Here is a 27848-nt window from a genome sequence, read left to right as displayed (position 1 = left end):
GGCTTTGCTATCAGGGTAAAGTTCTGGATTCCTAATCAGAGTCCAAGTAAGGACACGCAACCCCTTCAGAGCTTTGACACACTTCTACAGGGCTGCCCAGTGGCTTCACTTGCCCTGTGCACTTACAGTCCACTAATTGTTGATACTGTGGAAGCAGGGATGGTAGCCACGGTGATTAACTGCCCCTAATAGCTTTTTATACCGATGGTTTGTGGAAGAAAGCATCACACAGCTCCAGGTGCCATCCAAGCCATGCAATGACTCTGATCACTAGTTGTCCCCTCACAAACCATTCTTCAGTAAAAGAATTCCCATATTTTAACTGATCACCTGGCCACCCAAAATAAAGACTACAATGGCTACCGTGATGTAAGTGGGAATGGTATGGCAACTTCAAGCAAGCAGCCTCAAAAAAATGCAACCTGATCTTCTTGGCCTTTACTTCCTCCTGATGCCTGGAATGCAGGCATGATGACATGAGCTGGAGCGGCCATCTTGAGCTATGATGTGGAAGCCACATGCTTAGAAAGCCAGAGCAATCAGATAAAAGAAGCTCCCTTATAACATAAAGCCAAACTATAACTGAACTGATTTCTTTTATAGGAGAATATTGCTTTTGTATCAGAACTGTTATTTCAGGTATTCTGCAGGTATACAACCACAATTGCTGCCTCCTGTCTAGTGTATTAAGTAAGAGAATTCATTGTGTCATTTATTCAAGAAATAGCTATTGAATGACTGCTAAGGACCAAGATATGTACACCATGAGTACGGTAAGCAAAGCAGACATGTCCCTGTCCTTGAGGCACTTAAGGTCAGGGTCATTACTGATGCTGCTTAGTTACGATGAGATCAAGTGTTAGTTGCGCAGTTGTGTCCAACTCTTTGCGACCCCCTGTCAGGCTGCTCTGTCCATGGGATTCTCCAGGCAAAAATACTGGAGTGGGCTGCCATTTTCTTCTCCAGGGGATCTTCCCAACCCAGGGATTTAACCTGGGTCTTTCGCATTGCAGGCAGATACTTGACCATCTAAGCCACCAGGGATGGTGAGATAAATCTAGGGCTAAGTTCAGGTCTAGATCCCTGGGAGAAGAAAGTCTGTATATGGATGTATATCTATATGTACTCTATGGAGTGTGTGAGTGTGTGTGTGTGTGTGTGTGTGTACGAGAGACAGAAAGAAAGCCAGATTCTCTGACTTCCCTTATAACTGCTGGGGCAACATCCACTGGATAACTGGTCAGCCCAGCCCAGTTCAGCTCATCTGCCAACACTCAGATCCTTCCTATCTTTCCTTTGGGTAAGAGCTCTCAGCTCTTCATTCCAGGTCCTTGCACTGACCTAGCCATTCTCATTTGCTCTGGCCAAAATCTTTGACATCATCTATGATTCTTGCCTTCCCCGCCTACCTTCCGTATCATCCATTAGCAATGCTGTCATTTCTATTTTCAAGTACATCACACACCCTCCTGGATCCTAGTATCACAACAAAGCTGAATTGCATAAATCTAGTAGTTGTTTCATGGCAACCCATGAGAACATCCTCGAATTTAGAAGATCCAGGGATAGAAGCGCAGTGGGGAATGAAGAATCATGATATCATATGTGCAACTTACTCTCACATGGTTCAGTTCTGAGGCTGCTGCTGGCGACAGTGAGGCTGACGGTGACCCTGACAATGGTGCGAATGATGATGGAGGTGAGGATGAAGACGGTGATGATGGAGGTGATGACGATGACGGTGATGACGGTGAAGATGAGAAGAGGAGGAGGACGAAAGACAGAGAGGCAGATGTCAACAACTGCTGAAGAGCATACAGGTGCTCACTGAATCATTCAATCACCTGAAAATTTTCCACTGGCTTAAAATTATTCAAGATACGACGTTCACAATAAATTAGCCGTGAGGCTGAGTCTTTCAAAGGTCCTCCTCTACCACCATCTTATTCCAAGTCTCCATCTCTTTCTCATCTCCTCTGACTCCTCCCTCCATCCCTGCCCTTCCAGGGTCTATTCCGAGCAGAGCGATTCTGTAAAACACAAGTCAAATCACATCACTCCTCTGTTGCAATCCCCACGATGGCTCCCATCACACTCAGAATGAAACCCAAGATCCTCCTGTGGCCCATGGGGCCCCACCTCTCTGACTTCATCCACTGTCTTGTCTCTACCCCGGCTCTCTCCACCCCAGCCACTCTGGTCCTTCTGCTCCCCAGACACACCCGGCAGCACTCACTGCTGCCCAGCTCACGGTCACACGTGGCTTGTCCTCCACCATTCAGGTCTCTGCTTCAGTAATTCAACCAGTAATGAGGTCTCTTCTTCAAATTAGGCTTCTTTCCCCCCAACTCCCATCACTCACTACTCCCTTTTCCTGCCCTATTTCTCTCAAAGCACTTACCACTGCCATTTATGTTGTGTGTTTATGAGTTTCTTTTTTGTCTCTTCCATCTGAATGTAAGTGCTGTGCAACTTGGGACTTGGCTTTCTTCCCTCCCACATCCCTGGTGACTGGTACCCAGTGAAGGACTAAAGCTATTTGTTTATGAATGAAAGGGCCGGAGCGTCTGAGTCCCACCCTGACCTCCCCTTTTCCTTCCTCCCAACGCGTTGCCAGGGGCCGTGATCCCCGTGCCTCTGGCTCTGTGAGCCTCTTATCTTAGACCCTCACAAGACCCCTTCCTGCAGGTCCAACCCCCTACCCCATCCCCCAACATTAGCCCAACTGAGCCATATGGCACCTCCCCAGCAGGCACCCCCGCCCCTTCCCACATACCTCCTGCCCTCCAGGAACACAGCCCTTATGTTTAGAGAAGGAAAAAGAAGAGACTCCTGCTCAGAGCCAGCCTGCTCCGACGGCACACAGAGTTCCAGTTCCTCTGGCCTCGTACCCAGTTCCTTATCACCACTGCCTGCTTACAGAAAAGCCACACCAACTATTCCAAAGGCAGTGATCACCCTTAAGCAACCCTGCCTGCCAGGCTCTTGCTGCCCCCAGCTCACCGACCAGGAACACTCTCCACCATCCTGTTTAATCCCAACATCCTTCAAGGCACTGGCCCTAACCAGGCCCCTCCCTGAGAAGCTTCTGAACACATGGCTGATTCTGATGAGGCGTCTGTATGGCTGGTTATCTTTTCACTGTCTAGTCTGGTCTTTCTGCTCCTGGATTTAAGCTCCTGAGGCCAGTATGTGTCTTATCCATTGCCTGGCTCAGCACATGATGGGTGCTTCACATCTAGGGATGGGTGGCTGGATATCATCTCCTCTTCCATCATCATTCTAAATATTCTTTACTGTGTTGAATGGGCTTGGAGCTCCTTGGGGGAAAAGAGCCCTGGCACCGGCCTGGAGAGAGGCTGGGCTCCCCTCACCCTAGGAGCTCTCACCCTTCGCGACCTTTGTGTCTGGCCATGCGCCCCCTCCCTCCAGGCCTGTGGCAGTTCGCCCTGCCTGCCTCGCACCTTCTTGCCCGTGTCCTCTCTGCACTGTGCTCAGACGGTCTTCGGTTTTGCCAACTCACCGCGGTCATTGTGAATTCTAACCCTGTCCGTAGCGCCTTCCCTCTCCCTGCACCTCACTCTGGTAACAGCCGGAACGTATTTTAAATCCTCCTGCTTTCTGGGCGCAGTGAGTAATTAGAGGCCCAGCTCAGCGGCCCTGCTTGCTCCCTGGCCATATGGTGAGGTCAGGCCTCATCTGCCTCCCACACGGGCTGCCTCCCTGACCAGGCAGCCCAAGACCGTGCAGTTCCCAGGCAGGAGCAGGACCACGCCCTGGGGCTGGAAGGATGCGTCAGGCACAGCTGGCTTGACCAAGGTGAGGGTAGCTCCTTGGGCTTTTGGGGGGGCTCTGCTTCGGAGCACCCCCTCCCTTCTCAAGGCAACCCTGTGCTGGGAAAAGCCATCACCCACACCCCACCCAGGACTGGAACACAGCTCAGGACTCACTTTCTAAATGGCTTTAAATTTTGAAGCAAGAAAGAACTTTTCCGCTCATGACCTGTCCGGCCTTGAGGACAGATGGTGATCTGGCCAAGTCTGGGCTCTGACCCCAGGGTGCGGAGGATAGGGAGGGATCACAGAATCCCAAGAGGAAGATGAGTCGGTATAGCCACTAAGCGGGGCTTCCAAAGTGGCTCAGTGGGTAAAGAATCTGTCTGCAACACAGGAGACACAGGAGACACAGGTTCGATCCCTGGGTCAGAAAGATCCCTTGGAGGAGGGCATGATAACCCACTCCAGTATTCTTGCCCAGAGAATCCCATCAACAGAGGAACCTGGTGGGCTACAATCCATAGAGTCCAAAGAGTCAGATATGACTGAAGTGACTGAGCACGCACGCGTGCAGCCACTAAGTGAGTGAGCTTGGAATCAGGCCTCCTGACTCACGTGCCAATGCCAGCCGGCCCCGGGTACTGGCTGTCCCACTGCCCCCAGCCCTGAGCCCCTGCCTGCTGGAGGATGGGAGGACCCGCAAGAGCATGCTCTGAGCAGGGTCAGCCCTCAAATGCCAGCTATGCCCTCTATGTTCTCAGAAAGGGAGAATCTTAAGAGATTCCAAGGCCAGCACCCACCCCTCATCCCCATTGACTCCCTGCTAAAAATGCCCAATAGCTCCTCCCAGTCCCCTTCCTCAAAGTATCCTGGGGTGAGTGCTCCCTTTGTGGCAGGGAGGTCCGTCCTGGAGCTGAGAGGCTCATGCCTTGAGACCATTAGCCTCCTCTAGGGTCCTCCTTGTAGCCGCAAGTCCATGCACTAGGCAGCCAGGGCTGGGCGTGGACCCAGGGGCAGGGACAGGCTCCATGGAGCTGCAGGGGCTCTCGGGGCCCTGTCTGCACCTCCGCTCAGTCTGGCCTCAGGGTGTGGCCTGTGGGGTCAGACTACCCCTCCTTCAGAGCCCAGACCAGTGCCTCCTGGTGGTATGACTCTGGACAGGCTTCTGAAGCCCCTGAGTCTCAGTCTCCCTGTCTACAAAGTGGGCCTGATCACAGGCTGCCTCACTGGGTTTCACAAGATTGAAATAATTTCACAAGATTGAAATAAGTCATCACGTGGAATGATGAAATATTACTCAGCCATCAGAAAGAATGAAGTAATGCCATTTGCAGCAACATGGATGGATCTAGAGACTGTCATATTAAGTGAAGTAAATCAGAAAGAAGAGGAGAAAGCTAAAAAGGAATGACACAAATGAATTTACAAGACAGAAAGAGACTCACACTTAAGAGAATGAAGTGATGGTTAGTTGTGGGGTTGATGAGGGAAAGAGATAGTTAGGGAGCTTGAGATGGGCATGTACACTCTGCTATATTTAAAATGGATAACCAACAAGGACCTACTGTGTAGCACAGGGAACTCTGCTCAACATTATGTGGCAGCCTGGATGGGAGGGGAGCTTGGGGGAGAATGGATACATGTGTATGTATGGCTGAGTCCCTTCGCTGCTCACCTGAAACTATCACAACATTGTTAACTGGCTATACTTCAATACAAAATAAAAAGATTTTTTAAATTATTTTAAAAGCACCATCTGTTGTGAATATCCTCTAAAGACCAGGGTGTTCAGGCTTCCTGGCAGCTATGTCCCTCCCTGGGGAGCATAAGCCATGGGTGTCTAAGGGCAGGACACACTAAGAAGACAGAGCAGTCACCTCCCAAGATCCGGACCCAAGGTTCCTTCAATGCAATCGGGAAATTGCTGTTTCCAGGCTACCGACTGATCTGCTCTGTCTGTTCACACCAAACACAGGGTCAACTACACCCCCGTGACTCTCTCGCATGACTGCTCCCCACCTCATGGGACACACGGGTTCTGACCCCCAAACACAAGACTGTTAGTGTGCTGTTCACAGCTCTCATGTACCCGGCCCTGAGCTGGGCTGACAGCGGTCATGTCTTAGGGAGATGTCATAGGATAGAGGTCCAAGCTGATACTCATTCCCTACACCCACGCCCCCGACTCCGCAGTGCCAGGCGCCCTGGGGAGGGGCTGACCCATCCAGGAGTCAGGACAGCAAGAGGGGAGCCGAGATCGGGAAGAACAGGGAGGCTGAGAAAGAGTGGATATAAAGAATGTTCCAGAGGGAAGAGCAGAGCATCGTGGGAGCCTGTGAAGCCAGGGAGGACTTGCTGCCCAAAAACCCAGCAGGTCCAGGAGGCCAGAGCCTTGGTTTTGGTGGAAGGAGGGGTGGGAGGCCCATTCCAGCCACAGAGCCCAGCGGAGCCTGCTCCTGGGACCCCACAGCCACCGAGGCGCAGGGACGAGGACAGAAGTCAGCAAGCCGGGAGCAGAGGCAGCAGGTGTAGACGACCGTTCTGCTTGGCTGTCAAGGAGAGAAGCAGGCAGCCAGGGGGTGGGGAGCAGTGGTGAAATGGAGAAAGGGCTCCCCTCCTGCCTTAAGGTGGGGGAAGCACATTGACACCTAAAGGAACCGAGCTGCGAGAGATTGGGGCGGGGATGTGGATCCTGGGAGCAGGGCATCTGAGGACCAGAAGTAAACGGGATCTGAGACACAATGGAAGGAGGCGCTCCCGGCAGTAGACATAACCTGCGGGTGTCCACACCCACGGAGACATTCGGAACCCTGAGTCTGCCATCATGGGGGTGCTGGGCACCCTCCTGGTGCTGCATGACTTTAGTCAGCACGCTTTCTACACCATCACCCGGGTGGTGAATATAACCACCAAGAAGGTCAGGCTGGGGACCCTGGTCTCTGCGTCTCCTCCTCCTATGCTCAGACGTCCAGTCGTGTCCGACTCTTGGTGACCCCATGGACTGTAGCTCTCCAGGCTCCTCTATCCATGGGATTTCCCAGGCAAGAGTACTAGAGTCAGTTGCCATTTACTACTTCAGGGCATCTTCCCAACCCAGGAATTGAACCCACCTCTCCTGTGTCTCCTGCATTGGCAGGTGAGTTCTTTACCACTGAACCACCTTGGGGACCCTGGACTCTAGTGGGGCATGGTAATTCCTTAGCTCTCGTTAGGCCCCATTCTATCTGCTGTAAAGCCAAGATCCAGCAACACTCTGACCAGAGTTGCAGGAAAGGGAGGCGGGGGAGTGGGGCTTGACGTTTACCAGCCACTCCTGGGCTCACGACTCTGTGCTGGCCTCTGACTTGCTCACAGCATCCTGGTGAGGGATGTGTCCCCCCACTCACATGTCACACGAAAGCAAAGGTTGCCTGGAAGGTGCCTGGGGCTTTCAGAGAGAAATTAAGAACAGGGGTCGACAAACAACAGCCATGGGCTCAGCCCATCTATTACTGTTATAAACAGCGTTTCATGGGAACACAGCGGTGCTCACTCTTTTACGTATCTCTGTGGTCCAGCTGAGTAGCTACGACAGAGACCTTACGGCCGTAGAGTCTGAAACATTTACAACCTGGACCTTTTCAGAAAAAGTCTGCCAAGCCCTGCTGAACAGCCCTGAACTAAGGTCTATCAGCTGGTCCAAGTTCAGGCAGGATCTGGGTCTTGGCTTGTCCGGTTCTGTCACTGCATTATCCTGCCTTCTTTACAGGGATGGCGTCTTCATGCGGGAGAAGTAGCCAGAGAAAGCTCTCCCATTAGCCCATCTTTCTATTAGAAATGCTAACTGGTTATCCTATGTGTCAGGATGACCGAGCTGTCTAAGGTACTATGTCCATGGGGTTGCAAAGAGTCAAACACGACTTAGCTACTGCTGCTGTTGCTGCTGCTGCTGCTGCGAAGTTGTTTCAGTCGTGTCCGACTCTGTGCAACCCCACAGATGGCAGCCCATCAGGCTCCCCCGTCCCTGGGATTCTCCAGGCAAGAACACTGGACTCGGTTGTCATTTCCTTCTCCAGTGCATGAAAGTGAAAAGTGAAAGGGAAGTCACTCAGTAGTGTCCGACTCTTAGCAACCCCATGGACTGCAGCCTACCAGGCTCCTCCATCCATGGCATTTTCCAGGCAAGAGTACTGGAGTGGGGTGCCATTACCTTCTCCGACTTAGCTAGTAAACTACAACAAAAACAGGTTATCCTGGTTTTCAACAGAGTCCCCGTCCACTACTTGGCAACCAAGGCTATCTTACTATACCAGACATCAGACCAGCATAGTTAAATCGCATCCACACTCCCTACCATGGTCTCCAAGACCAAGCGTGACTGGCCCACGTCTACCCCTCCATTCTCATCACGCACCTGCCACTCCATCACTGACCACACTCAACACCTGTGCCTGCTTTCTGTTCCGTGAACAGCCAGGCGTGCTCCAGCCTCAAGGCCTTTGGACTTGCTGGTCCGTCTGCCTAGAATGTTCTTCCTCTGCATGTCCCCATGGCTGGCTCCTCCCTGTCAGTCAGGTGCCAGCTCAAATGCCACCTCCTAGGACCACATGATCACAAGTGCCAAGGGGAAGGGGGTGGGGAGGGATGGACTGGGAGTTTGGGATGAGCAGATACAAACTATTATATGTAGGATGGATAAACAACAAGGTCCTACCGTATAGCACAGGGGACTCTATTCAATATCCTGTGATAAACCATAATGTAAAAGAATATGGAAAAGAATGTACACAGGTATAACTAAGTCACTTTGCTATACCGCAGAAGTTAACATAACATTTTAAATCAAGTATATTTCAAGAAAAATAAATTTTTTAGAAACAGGCCTCCCTTTCCCCAGCCTTCCTCTAACACATCACCTGCCTGCCTATGCCCGGAGCATTTAGCATTCGTTGAAATTATTTACCTGTTTACATCTCCTCCATTACAGTGTAAGCTCTCCAAATGGAGAGGATTTTTTGTTCAAGACCGAAACTTGAACTCAAGGAGATGCTCCACACCACTAACATTTGTAAAACTTTATTTATTTAATCTTTGGCCATGCGGCATACGGGATCTTATTTCCCTGACCAGGGATCCAACCCACGCCCCCTGCATTGGAAGCACAGAGTCTTAACCACCGGACCATCAGGGATGGCCCCCACACCACTAATGTTTAAAGCAGCCTTGTCCAGTGTCAATGAGATGCAAATCATAGATATGATCCACATAGGTAAGTCCACATTTCTTAGTCATCATGTTAAAAAATGAAAAGAAATAGATGAAATTAATTTTAATAATAGATTCTATTTAACCTGATATATCCAAAATATTATCATTTCAAATGTAATCAATATAAAAAATTATGGAGCTATTTTAACATTCTTTCTTTTTTCAGACCTACTCTTGGAAATCTTGTCAGGCTCTGAAACATATTAAAAGCGTTCCACAAACAGCCACAGGTGGCCTGGTGACCACCAGAGGAAGAGGTGCAGGCCTGAAACAGTGTTTCTCTCTGTCAGATGCTGCTCTGATTGTATCAACACTCCTTTACTCCCCACAGCAGCCCTAGGAGGGAAGCACTACTATTAACCCATTCTACAGAGGGAAGCAAGCAAAGCTCCTACCCTCTGGTCACACTGAACCTGGAGTCCTGGGTCAGCCCCAGGATGGGAGGAGAAAGGCTGTGGGGTGAAGCCTGGGCACTGGAAACTGGCACCTCCTAGCTCAGCTCCCCACCATATAACCAGCCCACTGGGCTGTCAGTGTGGCCAACTCTATGCTAATTGTGCAGACAGGGCAGCAGAGGGTCACGCAACCTTGATGAGAGCTCTGCAGCATTCAGGCAGGTCACTAACGCCTGCGGTCTGGCTCCTCCATCTTTCCAAGTGAAGGGCCATCTTGACACTCCCTGCAAATACTCACTGAGCTGTTACAGTGAGCTGCCAGGGAATGCTCTTGGATCTAAGATGCCACAGAGAATAAGCCAAACCCTTGCCTACATGGAGCTTACATTCTGATAGGGACAGAGACAATAAACTAGTGATCTTCTCAATCTACGGCGTTAGCTGGTGTAGGTGCCCAGAAGAAAATGAAGCAGGGGACAGGTGCAGATGAGATTAGGAAAGGTCGTCAGCCTCTTGTGAGCATGAACTTTCACAGCACAAATATCTGATGCTGGACAGTTTCCTGCCACCAAAGAGAAGGGGAAATACCTCAAGGCAAGAACATGCTGAGTAAGGAGGGTCAGGTGTCTGGATCCCAGAGAGAAAGGCAGAAGGTAATAGAGTCTGAGCTCAAGGAAGCACTGAGGGGCCGGGTCATGCAGCGCTGTAACTAAGAGCCCCTCTGTCAACTGTCCAGCCCCATTCTTGGTCTCCACGAAGCTTGGAGGCATGCCCTTTGGCTCCCTTGGTCTGCCATTAATGCAGGTGGCTTTGACAGGAGGCAGAGGACTGATGACTCACGTACACAACTCTCAGTGGTGTGGAGCTGGATTCCCTCCAGCAGACGCCACTCTTGATGATGGTAAGTTGGTTATCAAGACTTTGGAACCCCAACACATGATATCCGAGGGATGGGTACCCCTCCTCTCCCCACGTTGTCCCAAGACAGGTTCTTTAGGAGTGAATCAGACCAGGTGAACACGCAAGGTCCCCACTCCTCCCCATTCCTGAAGGTCACGCAAGCCCACTGCAAGCCTCTGAGATCCTGGGTTCAGGGACCTGCAGTTCCAGACACAGTACATATCATGATGCCCAGCTCTTATTGGTCTGCCAATCAGCTCTGATGCAGTCAGCCCCTGGTATCCAAGGGATGGTTCCAGGAACTGCAAGGGAAGCCAAATTCCATGGATACTTGAGTCCCAAAGTCAACCCTCTGCACCTGCAGCTTCCACATCCAAGGATTCAGCCAACCATGGATGGTAAACACAGAACAAGATCTGAGCTTGGTTGAATCTGTGGATGGGGAGCCTGCTGTATTTTTACTCACATCTACTTCTGCCCAGGGGACTCCACTCATAGCTATAGACTGACCTCTCCCTCTCTCAGATGAGCCCAAATCCCCTGCTCCTTCAGCTCACCTGCCATGGAGAAGACTTACCCCTGCAGCTAACTAAGAAGGACCAGCCAAGCTCCATCTTTGTGAGTCTTGATGTGAATTCAGACTCTGCAGTCCTTGAGGACATTTTTCTTATTTGACAATCTTCCTTTAGCTCTGGTTCTTAGTTTGTTAAACAATGGAATTGTGTGGGAAGTTTTTGAAAAATACTAACATCCGGGTTCTATCCCAGACCAATTCAGTCAGAATCCTGGGAGGTAAGGGCCAGGCATTAGTGTTATCAGAATTGCTTACATCATTCCAGTATGTCATCAGGGCTGAGGCTTGTGGTGCTAATGGCATCTTCTCCAACTTTAATATGTGCACAAATTGCCTAAAGATCTTGTTAAAATGCAGATTCTGAATCACTAGGTCAGGGTTAGTTGAGAGTCCCTTGGACTGCAAGAAGATCCAACCAGTCCATCCTAAAGGAAATCAGTCCTGGGTGTTCTTTGGAAGGACTGATGCTAAAGCTGAAACTCCAATACTTTGGCCACCTGATGCGAAGAGTTGACTCATTGGAAAAGACTCTGATGCTGGGAGGGATTGGGGGCAGGAGGAGAAGGGGATGACAGAGGATGAGATGGCTGGATGGTATCACCGACTCAATGGACATGAGTTTGAGTGAACTCTGGGAGTTGGTGATGGACCAGGAAGCCTGGTGTGCTGCAATTCATGGGGTCACAAAGAGTCGGACACGACTGAGTGACTGAACTGAACTGACTGAGGTCAGGGGAAGGGCCCAAGAGTCTGCACTTCTAACAAGCTCTCATGGGATGCAGTCACTACTGGTCCATAGACCACACCTGGAGTAGTGAGAGTCTAGAAGCAGCCAGACTTGAGAAGTGGGAGATGGAAATGGGCTTCACTGATTTTCCGTGTCCAAAGTAACTGTCCAATATTAAAGCTCCCTTTAAAACTGGAGAGGGATTTCTAGAAGAGTTAGGATAAAGAGCTCTTATGGAAGGAAAGAGGAATTTTCTGCCAATATGGAAATAAGAGATGTTATAGCTATGAAATTGTTGCAGGATCCCCTTTGCATTGTAAATAAAGTAACTAACAGACTAGCCAGAAAGAGTGGGTACTCCATATTCGTGGTATCATTGCTTTTACTATTATTAAGGCAGGACCCTCATTCCACTCCCTAAACCAAACAAGCCTGTGCTTTCGACATTCAAGAGCCCTCCAAAGCCCCTTCATCCTCAGAGGATGTGCTACAGGCAGGGGCAAGCACAGAAGGCTTAAGGCCAGGGGCTTTCATCCTGGATAAAACCCCATGGATCCTTCCTGGTCTAAGGACACCAATGCCTATATTTCTCTCATTAATTTGATTTATTTGCCTTGAGTTGTGAATATACTTCCATAGCCCCACTATGGCTGATATAGAGGTTTGCTATGTTCAGGATCTATTTTAAGTGATCTCTTCAGTTTAACTCACTGAACAACTCTACACATTCAGAAAACTAAGATCATGGCATCCGGTCCCATCACTTCATGGCAAATAGATGGGGAAACAGTGGAAACAGTGACAGACTTTATTTTGGGGGGCTCCAAAATCATTGGAGATGGTGACTGCAGCCATGAAATTAAAAGACGCTTACTCCTTGGAAGAAAAGTTATGACCAACCTAGATTGCATATTAAAAAGCAGAGACATTACTTTGCCAACAAAGGCCCGTCTAGTCAAGGCTATGGTTTTTCCAGTGGTCATGTACAGATGTGAGCGCTGGACTATAAAGAAAGCTGAGCAACGTAGAATTGATGCTTTTGAACTGTGGTGTTGGAGAAGACTCTTGAGAGTCCCTTGGACTGCAAGGAGATCCAACCAGTCCATCCTAAAGGAAATCAGTCCTGAATGTTTATTGGAAGGACTGATGTTGAAGCTGAAACTCCAACACTTCAGCCACCTGATGCGAAGACCTGACTCTTTTGAAAAGACCCTGATTCTGGGAAAGATTGAAGGTGAGAGGAGAAGGGGATGACAGAAGATGAGATGGTTGGGTGGCATCACCAACTCAATGGACATGAGTTTGAGTCAACTCCAGGAGTTGGTGATGGACAGAGAATCCTGGCATGCTGCAGTCCATGGGGTCACAAAGAGTCAGACACGACTGAGCTGACACAGCGGTACTTGAGGCTAACAGAGCCTCAAGGCAGATGAAGAAACTTAGAAAGGCAAAGAAACTTGCCAAAGTCACATATGCAGCATGTGAAAGGGGAAGAAAAGGAAAAAATACTGAGAGGCATTCATGTCACAGCCCATGTTATATCAGGGCTTTTTAAATGTTACTTGCTATGTGAGCTCATGAAAATGCAAATTCTCCTCAAGCAGGTGATATGGGAGTCTAAGATTCTGCATTTCTCAAAAACTCTCAAGTGATGCTGATGTGGCTGATCCAGACTCATAGGCTATGATGCCTCCTGAGATTTCTGGATGTCTTTCTCAAGATCCCCCAACAAGACTCTTGCCACAATACTCCTCTGATCAGTGATCTGTTGATTTGACCAGTGGTGAAACCACAACAAGTCTCCACTTTGAACACGTACACAAAGTTCTATTTAAACTTCTGCTCAAAACGCAGTCTTCTGTGGCAAAGGATCAGCTACTCAGAAAAGCAGTTGCATCCATTAGAAGTTGTAGACATTGCAGATGGTTATGAAATTGCTTTTAAATCTAAGTATCACCATTGAGAATGCATTCTGGGCCAGGGAACAATTCCCATCTCTAAAAGCCAAGTGAAGAGTTCCAAACTGAGAAATACAGGGAGGGATTTCTCAAAACAAAGAAGTGAATCATTTGACTATAAGCTTCTCTTCTCAGATCAACAGAGGAAAGGATATGTACAGAAACCAGCAGAAATAACAGATCTTCACGACCAGTGAAAGGCATTTAAGGGCAAATCAAGACTGTCCACTTAGTCTAGACTCAGTGACTGGGAACTATCTGGTTTGTGAATGAGACAGAGAAAAGCGGAACAGAGAGGGATGAAGATAAACTTCCAGGAATGCTTTGGGTACCAGAGTGACCTGAAGTTCCAAAATCATAGACAAGATTCTGGAAGAGCCTGACTTCAAACCATGAGTCTTTGGAGAAACAGAAAGGCCCCCTTGCAGACGGTCACAATACCAAGTTTAAATTAGACAATCAACAATAAGTTAGAATGGCACCTTTCTGCAATTTTCACAGCTCAGTGATTCCCCAAACTTTGCTCCATATTAAAATCACCTGTGGTGCTGGAGAAGACTCTTGAGAGTCCCTTGGACTGCAAAGAGGCCAAACCAGTCAATCCTAAAGGAAATCAACCCTGAATATTCATTGGAAGGACTGATGCTGAAGCTGAAGCTCCAATACTTTAGCCAGCTGAGCCAACTCACTGGAAAAGACCCTGACGCTGGGAAAGATTGAAGGTAGAAGTGCAGGGACAGAGAAGAGATGGTTGGATGGCATCATTGACTCAAAAGACATGAATTTGAGCAAACTCCGGGAGATAGTAAAGGACAGCGAAGCCTGGGTGATGCAGTCCACAGGGTCGCAAAGAGTTGGACACGACTGAACGATGACAACCTATTAGAAAGAAACATGCCCCCCACCTCCTGCTCAGGCCACACCCCCACATGAATTAAATTATAATCTCTGGGGGTGAGGCCTAGGTACTCTTAATTTTTAAAGCTCCCAAGGTGATTCCAACGTGCAGTCAAATTTGAGAACGACTGGCACAGCCTTTCAGTGTCTTCATTCATAAAATAAAGGAATCCATCTGGACAAGTTGTTCTTTATTCTGTCTGTGTGTTAGAATCACTTTCGAGTGATTTTTTAAAATGCTGCTGCCAGCAGCATCCCCAGAAACTCTGGTTAATTGGTGGGACCCAGACACCAGCATCATCAGCATTTTTAAGAGCTTCCCCAGGTGATTCTAATATGCAGCAAGGGAGATAATCACTGGTCTCGAGGTTTTTGCCAGTTCCTTCTATTACTTACATTTTAAACATTTATGATATTCAGGCTAAAAATGCATCTTAGAATTTTTGCAAGGGTGGATTTCTCACCTTTAATTTTAAATCAGAGACTTTTAACTTTGGAAGAACCTCGTAAACCCTACACAACATGTTGGATCAAATATATATTCATATGTGTACATTGGGGGAGGTGAATGTCCTTGATTTTTATCAGACTCTCAAAAGACTTAACTCTGATACCTCAAAGGCAAGTATGTGATTTCTGATTTAATAAATTTGGTCTCAATAGCATGTCTGCTACAGTTTGAATTCACAACAGACCTATTGCCCCCTAGTGACTGCATATCTTTATTGCAGGTTTAGTTCAGACCCTACAGCCTCTGAGGAGCTATAGGGTTAGATCTGAGATCTCACGATTTCAGATCCAAGTATCAACACAGAAGCCATGTCTGAGGCTGGGGACAGTAGTAGGCTGTCTGGTAAAGCTCACAATGAGAGATGACCTTCCCAGCTGCTCTTGTAAGGAGACAGTCCTCTCAGAAACTCTGAGAAAGTAATGTCCCAACCTGGATTAGGATACTAGGGTTTTCTAGACCTGACTGTTGTTACCTACATGCCTCAGTTTGAATCCAGGCTTGCTTTCATACTGACCATATGTCCTTGGAAAAATTATTGAGCCTTTCTGTTCCATATATAAAAAGGGGATAGTACAAGCACTTCAAAGGCTGCTGCGAAAAATAAGTAAGACAATACATGTAAAATGATCAGCATAACACGTGGCACACAGCAAGATTCCCATACATGTGAGGTTATATTATTCATTGTTATTCCCTTGTTTTGTTTATTGTTCCATATGGGTTACAGTGAGGACCAAGTAGAAGAACACCAGCATGTTGCTATTACACAGCAACTCATATATCCAGAGAATCCACAGAGCACAGGAAAGGGTTATCCTAAACACAGACGTAATCCCTACCCACAGGAAATGCTTTTTGAGATTCCAACAGTTGAGCAGTCTCTGATTGCAGCCACTTCTTGTCAAATATCTGCCTTCCCACCACGTGGGCAAGACAGTGACTATACCTTACCCCCAAGGCTGCCGCAAGTTCCTTTCAGGGAAGAGAATTACGCAGACACAAGATCCCAGAGGCCCTAAACAATCAGCTCTCCTCCAGCCAAGACACTCACTGGCGGCAGTCTCCCATACCACTCTCTCCCCAGGGGGGACAGTCCCCAGACTCTTCCACAAGCCCACCACATCAGGGCTCCACGACCTGCCTGGCTGAAGCAGAAACACCACAGAACCCTCTCACCAGCCTCAGCAGAGACGCAAAGTGATCAGCACTCACTTACCTGGAGTCTGCTTGGCCGTGCGCACGGGGGTATAGTGGTTTTTGGAGGACGATCGGACCGGCGTGTTCTCTTTGGGAGAGCTATCGATGGCCGAGATAGTTTCTCTTTCACAGTGTGCTATGGGGATTGGTCCCTGTTGTCTTAGGATGTCAGCCAGAGCCCTGAAAGAGAAAGAGATCACACAGTGAGATTCACCAAACCAGTGAGCAAGCTGGCTGGGCGACTTTCACTGGCCCTTTGATGGATGGAGACCCAGTATTCAGTTACAGCCACAGCATCATCTGGTGTTGGGCCCAGTGGGGATATAGAGGAGAGGCTGCCATGCCTGGCAGGACAGGTATTAAAAGATTGTGGTTGTGGTTTCTTTCTGCGATTCATTTCATACCAATGAACTCTGAGCCCTTTCAAAATGCAGGCTCCCCAAGTAGGCCCCTATGCCAGGCAGATACTACAGGAGGTGCCGTGAGGAATGTCACTGCAGTGAAAAGTGGTCACTGTTGGCCCCCAGTTCAGTGGCAAGTAATTAATATCAGGGGGATCAACCTCCCCATCGAAAGACACACACCAAGGAGAGTGTATCTATACAGGTGGCCCAAATAAGTACAAAACACAGCTCCCATGGTCAAATAAAGGGGTGCTTTAGCTGCAAAGGCAGGATGTACAGACAAAATGATAAATACCAGAATACAAGGACGGTGCAGGCACTGAATGCAGCTGGAGTTTAGAGGATGGAGCAATCATAAACATAGAGAGAGAAAAATACACGAGAGGAAAGAGACATGTACAGAGATGCTGCTGTAGCTGGAGAGGTCCATGCTCTCTGCAAGGGCCCCAGTACCACAAGAGCAGGTTTCATTCACTCAACACCAAATGTGCATTAATTAAGGACTCAGCATGCCTCAGTCACGGCAGAGACTGGGGTAAAGAGAACACTGTTCCTACCGTCTAGGGGCTCAGCATTTAGGGGAAATCTCTCCCACACCTGGTTTGGAACAAGACTCCTTCTGCAGGTTAATATCACAGGTGATGCTACTGTTGGTAGCAAACAGGGACACACAGGATGTTCTGAGGAGACCCAAGGGACCACCATTGGACATGGTCATTTCAGGGTCAGGTGCCCAGTTCTTTGCATGAGCGAGGCAAGGACTCTTCCGTGTACCTGGGCTGTCCCTCAGGCATGGGTGAGGCAGTGTGCTTCCAGTCCTCTCCCAGCCAGTCCAGCCCACCTGAGATCTGGCCACACCCAGCCCACCCCAAGGCTTCCTTCTAGCTCCCCGCACTCTGCCCCCTTCCTTGAAAAGTGACAACCACAGCAGTTTAAAAAGGAGTCTGAGAGTGAATTGTTCCCTTTCATTATTCTGCCTCTGACACGCTGAACCTTCCTAGGAGAGAAGCAGCAAGCTGGCAATCTTATCATTTAGTGGCATTTATACAGCAATTTCAGATTTTCCAAATGCTTTCCCCGTGCTGGCTTGCTTTTTTTTTTCTCAGGCTCTAGGAGGAAAAGCACACACACGTCACCACCTCATTCACTTCTGTGGACCAAGAAGTGAGAGAGGCGAAGACAGAACCTCACTAGTCTGGTAAAAGAACTTCGGGCAGACCTGAGGCCTAGGAATAAGAAAAAAACACTGCCCTACAAAATCGAGAGATTTGGGTTCTAGTACCAGCTCTGCCGCTGATGAGCTGTGAATGTTCAGACAGATTTGTTAGCCTCTGAAACTGAAATTTAACCTTTTTATTCCCCAGCAGCAAAACAAATGGTTTAAACTAAAATGACCTCGAAGATCCCTTTTAATCCCAAAATGTGATCAATATTTTATATATATATATATATTTTTAACCACATATCCACACAAATTACCTAGATTCCTTTACCCTATTTATGAAAGACACTTTCCTACCATTTTTCCATGGTAAGGAAGTAGCGAGTCAACAGTTAAACAACAGAAGTACAGACCAATGGAATCAAATTCAAGAGTCCAGAAATAAACCTATACATCTATGTTCAACTGATTTTCGACAAGGATTCCATCATCACTGGAAAAGAAGTTTCTTCAACAAATGGACATCCACACGCAGAGAATAAAACTGCACCCTCACCTCATACCATATGTAGCAATTGATTAAAAATGGATCATAAACCCAAATATTAGAGCTAAAACTATATTCTCTCAGAAGAAAATTGAGAAGTTAGTCTCTGTAACCTCGGATGTGGCAAAGGTTTCTTAGATATGACACCCAAGCAGGAGGAACAAAGAAAAAATTTGCAGACTCGACTTCATCAAAACTAAAAACATTTCTACATCAGAAAATAGCACCAAGAAAATGAAAGCCAACCCAGAGAATGGGAGAAAATACTCGCAAATCATGTTTCTGCTAAGAGATTTGCATTCAGAACATTTAAAGAACTCTTATAATTCAGCAATAAAAAACATACACCACAATTTAAAAATGGACGAGATAGAATTAGACTTTGCTCCAAAGAAGGTACACATGAAAAGTAGCTCAACATCACTAGTCAACAGGAAAGCACAAATCAAAAACATGGTGTGATATATGTTCACACCCACCAGGATAGCTTTGACCAAAAGACAAGTCCAAATGTTGGCACGGAGGTGGAGAAGTTGGAGCTTTCACTCACTACCGGTGGGAATGCAAAACGGTGCAGGCCCTTTGGTAAACAGTTTGGCAGCTCCTCGAAATATTAAACATAGAGTTGCCATATGGCCCAGCAATTAGAATACTCCTAGGTATGTGCCCAACAGAAATGAAAACATATGCCTACACAAACTTTGTATATGAAAGTTCATAGCAGCGACATTAACAATAGCCAAAAGGTGGAAATAACCGAAATGCCCATCAACTGATGAATGGATTAATAAAATATTGTGTAGTCACACAAAGTACTATTATTCAGCCTTAAAAAAGCACGATGCTTTGATATATGCTACAACATGAATGACCTTGAAAACAACATGCTACCTGAAAGAAGCCAGTCACAAAAGACCACAGGTTATGATTCTATGCATATAAAATACCCAGATTCGGCAGATCGATAGAGGTAGAAAATAGACTGGTGGTTACCAGGGCCTGTCACTGCTGTTTAGCTGCTCACTTGTGTCCAACTCTTTGTGACCCCATGGACTGTAGCCTGCCAGGCTCCTCTGTCCACGTGACTTCCCAGGCAAGAATACTGGAGTGGGTTGCCATTTCCTTCTCCAAGGGATCTTCTCGACCAGGGATCAAACCGGTGTCTCCTGCACTGGCAGGTGGATTCATTACCTCTTGGCCACCAGGGGAGCCCTGCTGCTGCTGCTGCTGCTGCTCAGTCGCTTCAGTCGTGTCCGACTCTGTGCGGCCTCATAGACGGCAGCCCACCAAGCTCCCCCATCCCTGGGATTCTCCAGGCAAGAACACTGGAGTGGGTTGCCATTTCCTTCTCCAATGCATGAAAGTGAAAAGTGAAAGTGAAGTCGCTCAGTCGTGTCCGACTCTTAGTGACCCCATGGACTGCAGCCCACCAGGCTCCTCCGTCCATGGGATTCTCTAGGCAAGAGTACTGGAGTGGGGTGCCATTGCCTTCTCCGAGGGAAGCCCTACTAGGAGCTAATGGAGGGGTTAATGGAGAATGACTATCAATAGGTACAGGTTTTCTTTGGGGGATGATGAAAATATTCTAAAACCAGACAGTGGTGATAGTTGGAGAACTCTGAAAATGTACAAAAATCACTGAACTGGACACTTCTAAATTTCAGGATGAATTTTATAGTAGGTGAATTTCATCTCAATAAAGCGACTATTACCAAAAAAAAAAAGTTTACATTCTTTTTCTGTGTTTATCTTGCCTCTCAAGTTCTTATCTATGAAGGAAATCTATGAAGAAAAAACAGAGTCAAGTGGTTAAGTCCATGTTTTCGGAAAGTCAAGACTAAATCTACGTGAATGACAGTGATTTTGTCCCTTAGGGGACATGTGGCAATGTCTGGTGACATTTTTTGGTTGTCATACAACTGGGGAGGGAAGTCGATTGGCAACTGGTGGGCGGAAGCTGAGGATGTTGCTAAACATCCCACACTGCATAAGACAGCCTCCCCCCCCACCCCCACAAAGAATTATCCCACCCAAAGTGCTGGCGAGGTTGAGAAACTCTGAGCCACATGTACATAGCACTATGTGAAGTAGGTCTTTGATTAACGCTCAATGCAATCTAGTTCCTGCAATATCTACCAAGATGGGACACTGGACTGGGCTCTGGGACAAGCAGGGCTGGCAACACTGAGACGAACATCTTGAAATTCAGGGGATCTTGTGTGTCTGACCCGTTCAGTGTATCTCTGGGTCTTGGCACATTGCTCGGCCATTACTCAAAGACAGAAAGGAGCGAAGAGTATCTCCGTCCCAGCCTTTGTAGGGCTTTCAACCCAGCATCCTTTCAGTCCATATGGACAGTGTAAATGGCAAACCCACAGCAGATTCACTCCAGGCTTATTGGCCAAGGAGGACCTGGCCAAGAAGAGATGTTCAACCTGCAATCAGGACTCTTGCGATTGGTTGGGGGTGGGTAAGGGGTGGCTCTTGGTACTCAATCCTGAGAAGCCATGCCGATGCTGAGGGCTGAGAAGTGAAGGGCAAGACGCCTCTCTGGAGAACATCAGGCGCCCCAGAGCATCCCTGCTTGCTGCTGGAGGAGTTCTAACTGGGTTACAGCCAAGCTGTCTCCTCCTGAAGGTAATGACTTGCGTGATACCCTCTCCAGGTGGCCTGTTGGCAGGGCTGCGTTGGGCTGCCCAGTCGAAGGAGAAGGACGTGTGCGGAACAGACAGGCTAGCTAGGCTGCAGGGACCCAGCCCTGTGTGGTTCCGAGGAGGCCACACCCACAGCAGGCTTCTCTGCCTCCTGAGCACCGCCCCCACTAGGGTTCCCCCCTGCCCTGCGTCCTCGGGCAGTCAGAAAGGTGGTCCTTGTTCCTGGATGGTGCTGGGCCCCCATCCACCACCTCACACCCCCTTGTCTCAGCTCCTCAGATCAGTGACCTCCCTCCTCACTCCTGTTCCTCTCCACTTTCCATCTCCTTCTCTCCAGGGTGCTCAATAAATATTACTCTAATTCTGAAATGTGCGATCCCAGCCTCACCTAATTAATTTGGATACGCCGGAGGAAATGGGTTAAGGCCTGAGCTACTTTCTCACTGTAGGAAAGAAAATTGGTCACTGAGGAAGAATGAAGGGGATTTTGCGATAGAGCGGCCGTTTCTTTCAGGGATCGGAGGAAGGGGCAGAGACTCAGAAGAAGGGGAGAGAGAAGGTCAGACAGTGAGAGAGAGAGAGCAAGGGAGCAACAGAGGGACAGAGGTAGAGACAGAGAGGGAAGGGAAGTGGGGGTCGGGGAGAGATGGACAGAAAGGAGCCAAATAGATGGGAAGAGAGTCAGAGCCTCAGAGCCAGAGAGAGGCAGAGGGCAAGATTCAGAGATGAGGGAGTAAACAGAGACAGTGAGACAGGGAGCGGGGCAGGGAACGGAATCAAAGGGTCAGAAACAGGCAGGCAGACAGAGCCAGAGAGAAAATGGGACACAGAGTCAAAGAGAAACTCAGAGAAAGAAAGAGATCCAGAAGGCAAGAGATGGGGAGAAGGGATCAGAGAGAGACCTTCCCGGGGAAAGAGAATCTAGGGGGGAGAGAGAGACTGGCCAGTGAGGACTGAAGCCGGTTCCCAGCCAAGGGCGGCCCCACCCCCCGCCCCCCATGCCGACTACAGAGGTTCTAATTTAAGAACTTGAAGAATCTGGTTCTCTGTCCTGCTCATCCCAACTCCCCAACCTCCCCCTCCCCCAGAGCCACTTCACTGCAGTATCTGGATACAGGAAACAAAGCGATGCTTTTTGCCTGAATTATCTACCTAATTGTTTTGGTTCGCCGCACATGGATTCCTTGGCGTCTGTGAATGTGTGGCAAGCAGGGGAGAGTTAATTAATTGGGCAGCAAATCTGAGCAGGGAAAACAGTCATTCTGATCACTCAAGCCAGGAAATGTTCATGTTCTTCAGGACTCATTGTTTGTGTGTTAACCATCTGCTGAACTGAGTTGCATCTTACACGTGGAGAACACTGAATGGGTTCTAAGGGCCTCACCTGCCTCATCCAGCATGGTGCCTCTACCAAACCTGGAACCTTCACAGCTACAGTTACCCCAATTTTAAACACGAAACTGAGGCTCAGGCTAATTCTAGGACCGAAACATTGATGGAACTGAAATTTCAACTCAGGGCTTCTTTGCTGGAGTCCTGATGTCCTTCTGCTCACTTTCCCAGGAATTGTCAGCTTGAATGAGTTCTCCCAGTCTTTCTAGCTGAGTCTGCTAATTTAGCAAATGCCAGTTAATATTTGGGCGTGGAGAAACAATTAGTCTATGAGTGGTTCAGGTCAAGACCAATTATTCATTCGCTTAACACCTTGGTTAATGTTGTCAGTGGTCTCAAGGAAGGAAAGTGAGTTTGCATTTTCCTAAGTATTGAGTTATCACAACCCCTGTAGGGACCAAGCCCAGTCAACATTCTGGTATGTGCTACTTGCATTCAAGACATGAAATCTGTCTCAAAATGGCAAATGATTTCCTAACATTAGAAAAGTAAAGAAAACCTTGGTTATAACTCTGCTTCATAGTCCCGCCAGCTTGGGAAATTAAAGGCTTTAATTTACTGAGCAATTACTATGTGCCAGACATAGTGCTAAACTCTTTGATGTGTGATCTTATATAATCCTCAAAAGGACCCTATAGAGTAGGTGCAATTGGTAACCATAGTTTACTGATGAGAAAATTAAGACTAAGAGATGTTAGATATCTTGCCCAAGGTCACACAGCTTGAAGGAAAGTTACATGGCTCAAGGTAGCCTGGAGTTAAAACTCCCCTGCAGGTCCTCCCCACCATTCTAGGCAAAACAAAGAACTTTCTCACCCAAAGAAAAAAATAGACTTTAGGTTGATTACGCCCAGCTCCAAGCCAGCCCAGCCTCTGGCTGATCTCCAGAACTCCTTGCCCCAGCTGTTTAAGAGATAACTACTCCCAGCAACCTTGGAGAAGAACAGGCCCCCTTAAGACAGTAGCTTTCTACATACATCCCTATATATACTTACTCTTTTCTTAGATAAGTACAGCAGCTCGCTAATCTGACTGCTGCCCCTTCTCACCTCATTAAAGGTGATCTGTTCCTGTAGAATGCCAGTCTCGTTCTTTTTCTGAACCTCTCCTACTCTAACTCTGAACGTTACACAGCTAATAAGCGGTAAATCCAGATTTCAAATGTAAGTGGGTTCAACTACAGAGGCTGACTTTATACCACTGAAGTATCCATTCACCCATTTGTCTGTCTATTCATTCATCCATCCATCCCATCCATCTACCCAAACATCAACCTACCTATCCTTCCATCAGTTCATCCATCCATCCTTCCATCTATCCATCCTCCATCCATCCATCTTCCTTCCAATCCTCCATCACTTAATCATACTTATTTTTTCACCTACTACTTACTTTTTCCTACAATGGTCTCTGAATATGACATTGTACAGTGTGTTCAATCTTTAGTAGAAAAATCTACCCAGACAGAACTCAGTGGTCACCCAACTGCCCGTTTCTATTCACCTCAGTGAGTCATCACCATCAAAATCAACAGCAATGGAAGTTTTTACATTGTGCTAGCAGGCAATCTTCCACCAAATGAAACCCTTGAGTAGAACACCAGTACACTTCATTAGACCCCTGCTCTGCACAAGCCCTACTCTACAGAGTTCTTGCCCTCCATCCAGAAGTCCCAGGACTTTGCGGAGTTTCCAAGTTTGAAAACAAACGTGGCAAAAGAGTGCCCTATAAAATACCTGGAACTGTTTTGTCCTGATCATCACTCACTGAGCAGAAAGGAAAACTTAGGTTCCCCTTAGATGAAGTGGGGAAGCTAGGAACACTTAGTTTATCTCAAAAGTCTTTTTGATCTCAATTCACATACTTTCCATGAAGATCCCATGTATATTTCTGCTTGCTGAAGCAGAACAAATGGAGGCCAGCCTTCTGCCTCTGCCATGTCTCTGGCTCTCAGGGCCACATAAACACCATGGAAGGGGGGAAATCAGTCTAGCTGGTGTTCAGTACGTTATTCAGTACCAAGAGCAAGGCAAGCCGGAGAGTTGAGACTCTTAATCAGGACCTTTCTCTTTTCCGGAGGAGCAGGAAAAAAAAAATTATGCTTTCGGATAGGGATGATAAAAGGCCAAACAGATGAACTATTCCATGAATAAGCTATTCTGGTTAACGTTTTTTTATTCCTAGCGACTAATGAGAACACTCTTGTTTTGAAGAATTTTCTAAAAGCATTCCTGCCTAATTAAGTAGAGTATACTGAATATAATTACTTATAAAAAATGCAAGGTTCTTCCATGAGAGGGCCACCAACCTAATCTTTAGTTCTCTTCACAGAGAAGACTCAGTGGGATGGAGACAAGCTGGGAAATGGAATTCCTATAAAAACTGCGGAACGAACCATGGACAATTCTGATTGCTACTTCTGCGCTATTTCTCCTAAAAGTAGAGGGTAGACGCTCTACTCTGGTTAAATGAAATATCCTGGTTATTTGAGTCCTGGATGACTGAGCTTTTACTCGACCCTGCCACTCGGGAAATAGCCAGCATCCTCTCTCCCCTCAGCTTCATCCTTATCTGCTGAGCAGCCAGGGTGCTTTTATCCTCTGAAACACACACTCCAGACAACTGAAGTGAATATATTTTTAATAAACATGGACCAAGGAGAATGGCTTGATTCAGTTCTCCTTTTCCTGGTTCTCTCACAGTCCACTTGAAAAACACAGCTGCCAGCTTTGTGTGTGCACAAGACTGCTCTCCACATACACAGAGGCTCCGAATGGATAGCGAGAATCTCTTTTGTTGTGATAACAATGTTTGTGCATCTGCGCCCAGCCGTTCCCCAGGTCCGAGTTGTCCCCGGCCCAGTCGGAATTCATCACGGCCAATAACCACGGCCGAACTTAGCAAGGGAAAGCTCAGCTGGCCTGCTTTGCTTTTCAGGCCAGCAGGGCAATCCCTGCAACCCCGTGGGCACCTGTCCCCCACGGCCAGCCTCAGGCCCGGCACAGAGTCGACGCACATCCCAGGGAACCGTGATTCATCCGTAATAGTGTCTCCTCCCCACGCGCCACCCTTGTCTCACGAATCATGTGAAAATCTACCCAGGCCTAGGAAATTCGGTAGCATCTACACTACGTGCAGACTTTTTCGGAAACATTTAGGATTGTCTGAGCATCCATCAAAGATCTGAATGGGTGAAGGGCAGCTACCCTTAGGAAATGGGAAAATGGAAATGCTACCAAGATCTGTTAGCAGGACCACTTGGGCAGCCAGGTGATAGACGAGCTAATAAATGAACCTGCCGCTGCTCTTATTGTTGATACTGCTGGAGTCATCTTCTCGATTTGCTATAAGCACAGGCATAAATCTACAGGAGAGGCAAGAGGAAGCTAGTATAACCTACTAGCTAAATATGGGAGTCTGGAGCCAGACTACCTGGGTCAGAATTCTGACAACTCAGGATATTGGTGGGTCTTCCCTGCTGGTTCAGACGGTAAAGAATCTGCCTGCAATGCAGGGGAACCAGGTTCGATCCCTGGGTCAGGAAGATTCCCCTGGAGAAGGGAATGGCTACCCACACTAGTATTTTTGCCTGGAGAATTCCAAGGACAGATGAGCCTGGAGGGCTCTAGTCCATGGGGTCACAAAGAGTCAGACATGACTGAGTGACTAACACTTTTCACTTCACTTTCAGGATACTGGTGATCATGAGGTGGCTGCTTAAGTGCCCTGAGGTTCTGTGTCCTTATTGAAAAACTAAGGCCAAAATACTAAGGTCTCAAAATAACGTCCACCTCTTAGGGTTATTACAAGGATTAAATAAGTTTGTATTTGTAGAGCACTTAGAACAGAACCCGGTACCTTGTAAGTACTACTTAAATACTTGACTAATAAATAAATCCAAATACAACCTCCCAGGGTCTACAGAGCCTCAGCCAATAGAACCACGAGGAAAGCACGTGTATACAGGTGGAAGAGGGGAGCCGGGCAGCTGACTCAGGCAAGCCAGATGGCAAAACGCCTGCCGTGGAGAGGGAGCCACATGGCAGGCCTGTGGCTACGGGTCATTCTGGAAGGGACCACCTACAGCCCATATTTTCCACTCAGGCCTGAGGTCAGAAATGCATCTGGTCACACACCAGCTTTGCCAAACTCTGAACTTGGATTCTGCAAGCCAAGTGCTGAGTGCCCATTCCTCCCTGCGAGACCATCACAAGTCAGGCTTCCACTAGGGTGCAAAAAGCAAAACGAGGATTCTGTCCAGGCATTAAAAGGGCAAATGGGTTAGACGGACCAGGGCAACATTTTCTACAAAAGATTTGGTTATTCTTTTTCTTTCTTCTTCCTACATCCCTTTTTCTTTGTTTTCTTTTCTCTTTCTTCTTTCCTTCTTTCTTAAAAAAAAAAATTATAAACATTATTGCCATTTCCAAGTTCAAGTTCACATCAATGCAACTATTGAAAGGGTGGGGTACCCAAGGGTGGAGGTTGCTCCACTGTGCTTAGTCACTCAGTCGTGTCCGACTGTTTGTGACCCCATGGACTGTAGCCCACCAGGCTCCTCTGTCCTTGGGGATTCTTCAGGGAAGAATACTAGAGTGGGTTGCCAGGCTCTCCTCCAGGGGATCTTCCCAACCCAGGGATTGAACCTAGGTCTCCTGCATTGCAGACAGATTCTTTACTGACTGAGCCTCCAGGAAAGCCCAAGAATACTGGAGTGGGTAGTCTATCCCTTTTCCAGGGGATCTTCCTGACCCAGGAATCAAACTGGGGTCTCCTGCATTGAAGGTGGATTCTTTATCAGCTGAGCCACCAGGGAAGCCCATGCTCCAGTGGGTAGACCTCAGAAGGAAGTCAATACTGGCTTCCCACGAGAATTAACTGAACGAGAATTGCATCCGAGGAAGAAAACGTACCACCTCCAGGGGGAAAGGGAGCCCCAGCTCTAGACACATCTGGCGCCCACAGGGAGAGGCACTAAAATGTGTCATCTGCCCCTGGGAACCAAGAGGGTCCATGAGTTTAAGATGTTAAAGACAAGCATTCACAGGAGGCCACATGCAGAGAGCATTCTTATATGAGTGCAGTGTGCGAGGAAAATGCATTTTCTCCTTCAGCCCAGGGCTGCCGTGTATTTAAGGACACGAGTTATCTCTGTGGACCTGAGCCTCTCAGGTGTGCTGAGAACAGAAGGGGCTGGAGAAGAACACGCCTCCACAACCGGAGAGTCTCCCAGCCCAGAGCAGGGCAACAGCCCAGAGCAGCGCTAAGGGGCTCACCCATGGTCATGGACACAGAAAGTGACAGAAGTTGTGATGAGCCTGCTTCCTATCTTCAGGAAACGCTCTAAGGCATAGAAAGACAGATGCTGACCTCCAGGAGTGAGAGGAAGGGGGCTTAGCTAGGGGTCCCTCGAGAGCCACCAAAGCAGGCCAAGGGAAAGAGGCCAAGGTCCTTTCCTGTAAGGATGCCTCTAAGGATATCCTTTCTCATACTGTCCATGGGGTTCT

The 27848-nt window shown here is 47.9% G+C and overlaps 1 protein-coding gene across 2 annotated transcripts in view; it reads right to left on the bottom strand.

The window, feature by feature from the left end:
* SHISA6 (shisa family member 6) overlaps nucleotides 1-27848 on the bottom strand; it is a 262179-nt gene that overhangs the window by 221641 nt on the left and 12690 nt on the right. For both annotated transcript variants that reach the window (XM_061391095.1, XM_061391096.1), the window contains exon 2: nucleotides 16202-16362. In XM_061391095.1, coding sequence (XP_061247079.1) covers nucleotides 16202-16362 — 161 coding nt within the window. The remainder of the gene's footprint in view (nucleotides 1-16201; nucleotides 16363-27848) is intronic.

Source organism: Bos javanicus, chromosome 19 (genome assembly GCF_032452875.1).
Source record: "Bos javanicus breed banteng chromosome 19, ARS-OSU_banteng_1.0, whole genome shotgun sequence".
Classification (NCBI taxonomy): Eukaryota; Metazoa; Chordata; class Mammalia; order Artiodactyla; family Bovidae; genus Bos; species Bos javanicus.
Note: the sequence above shows the minus strand (reverse complement) of the source record. Positions and strands in the feature narration are given on the sequence as shown.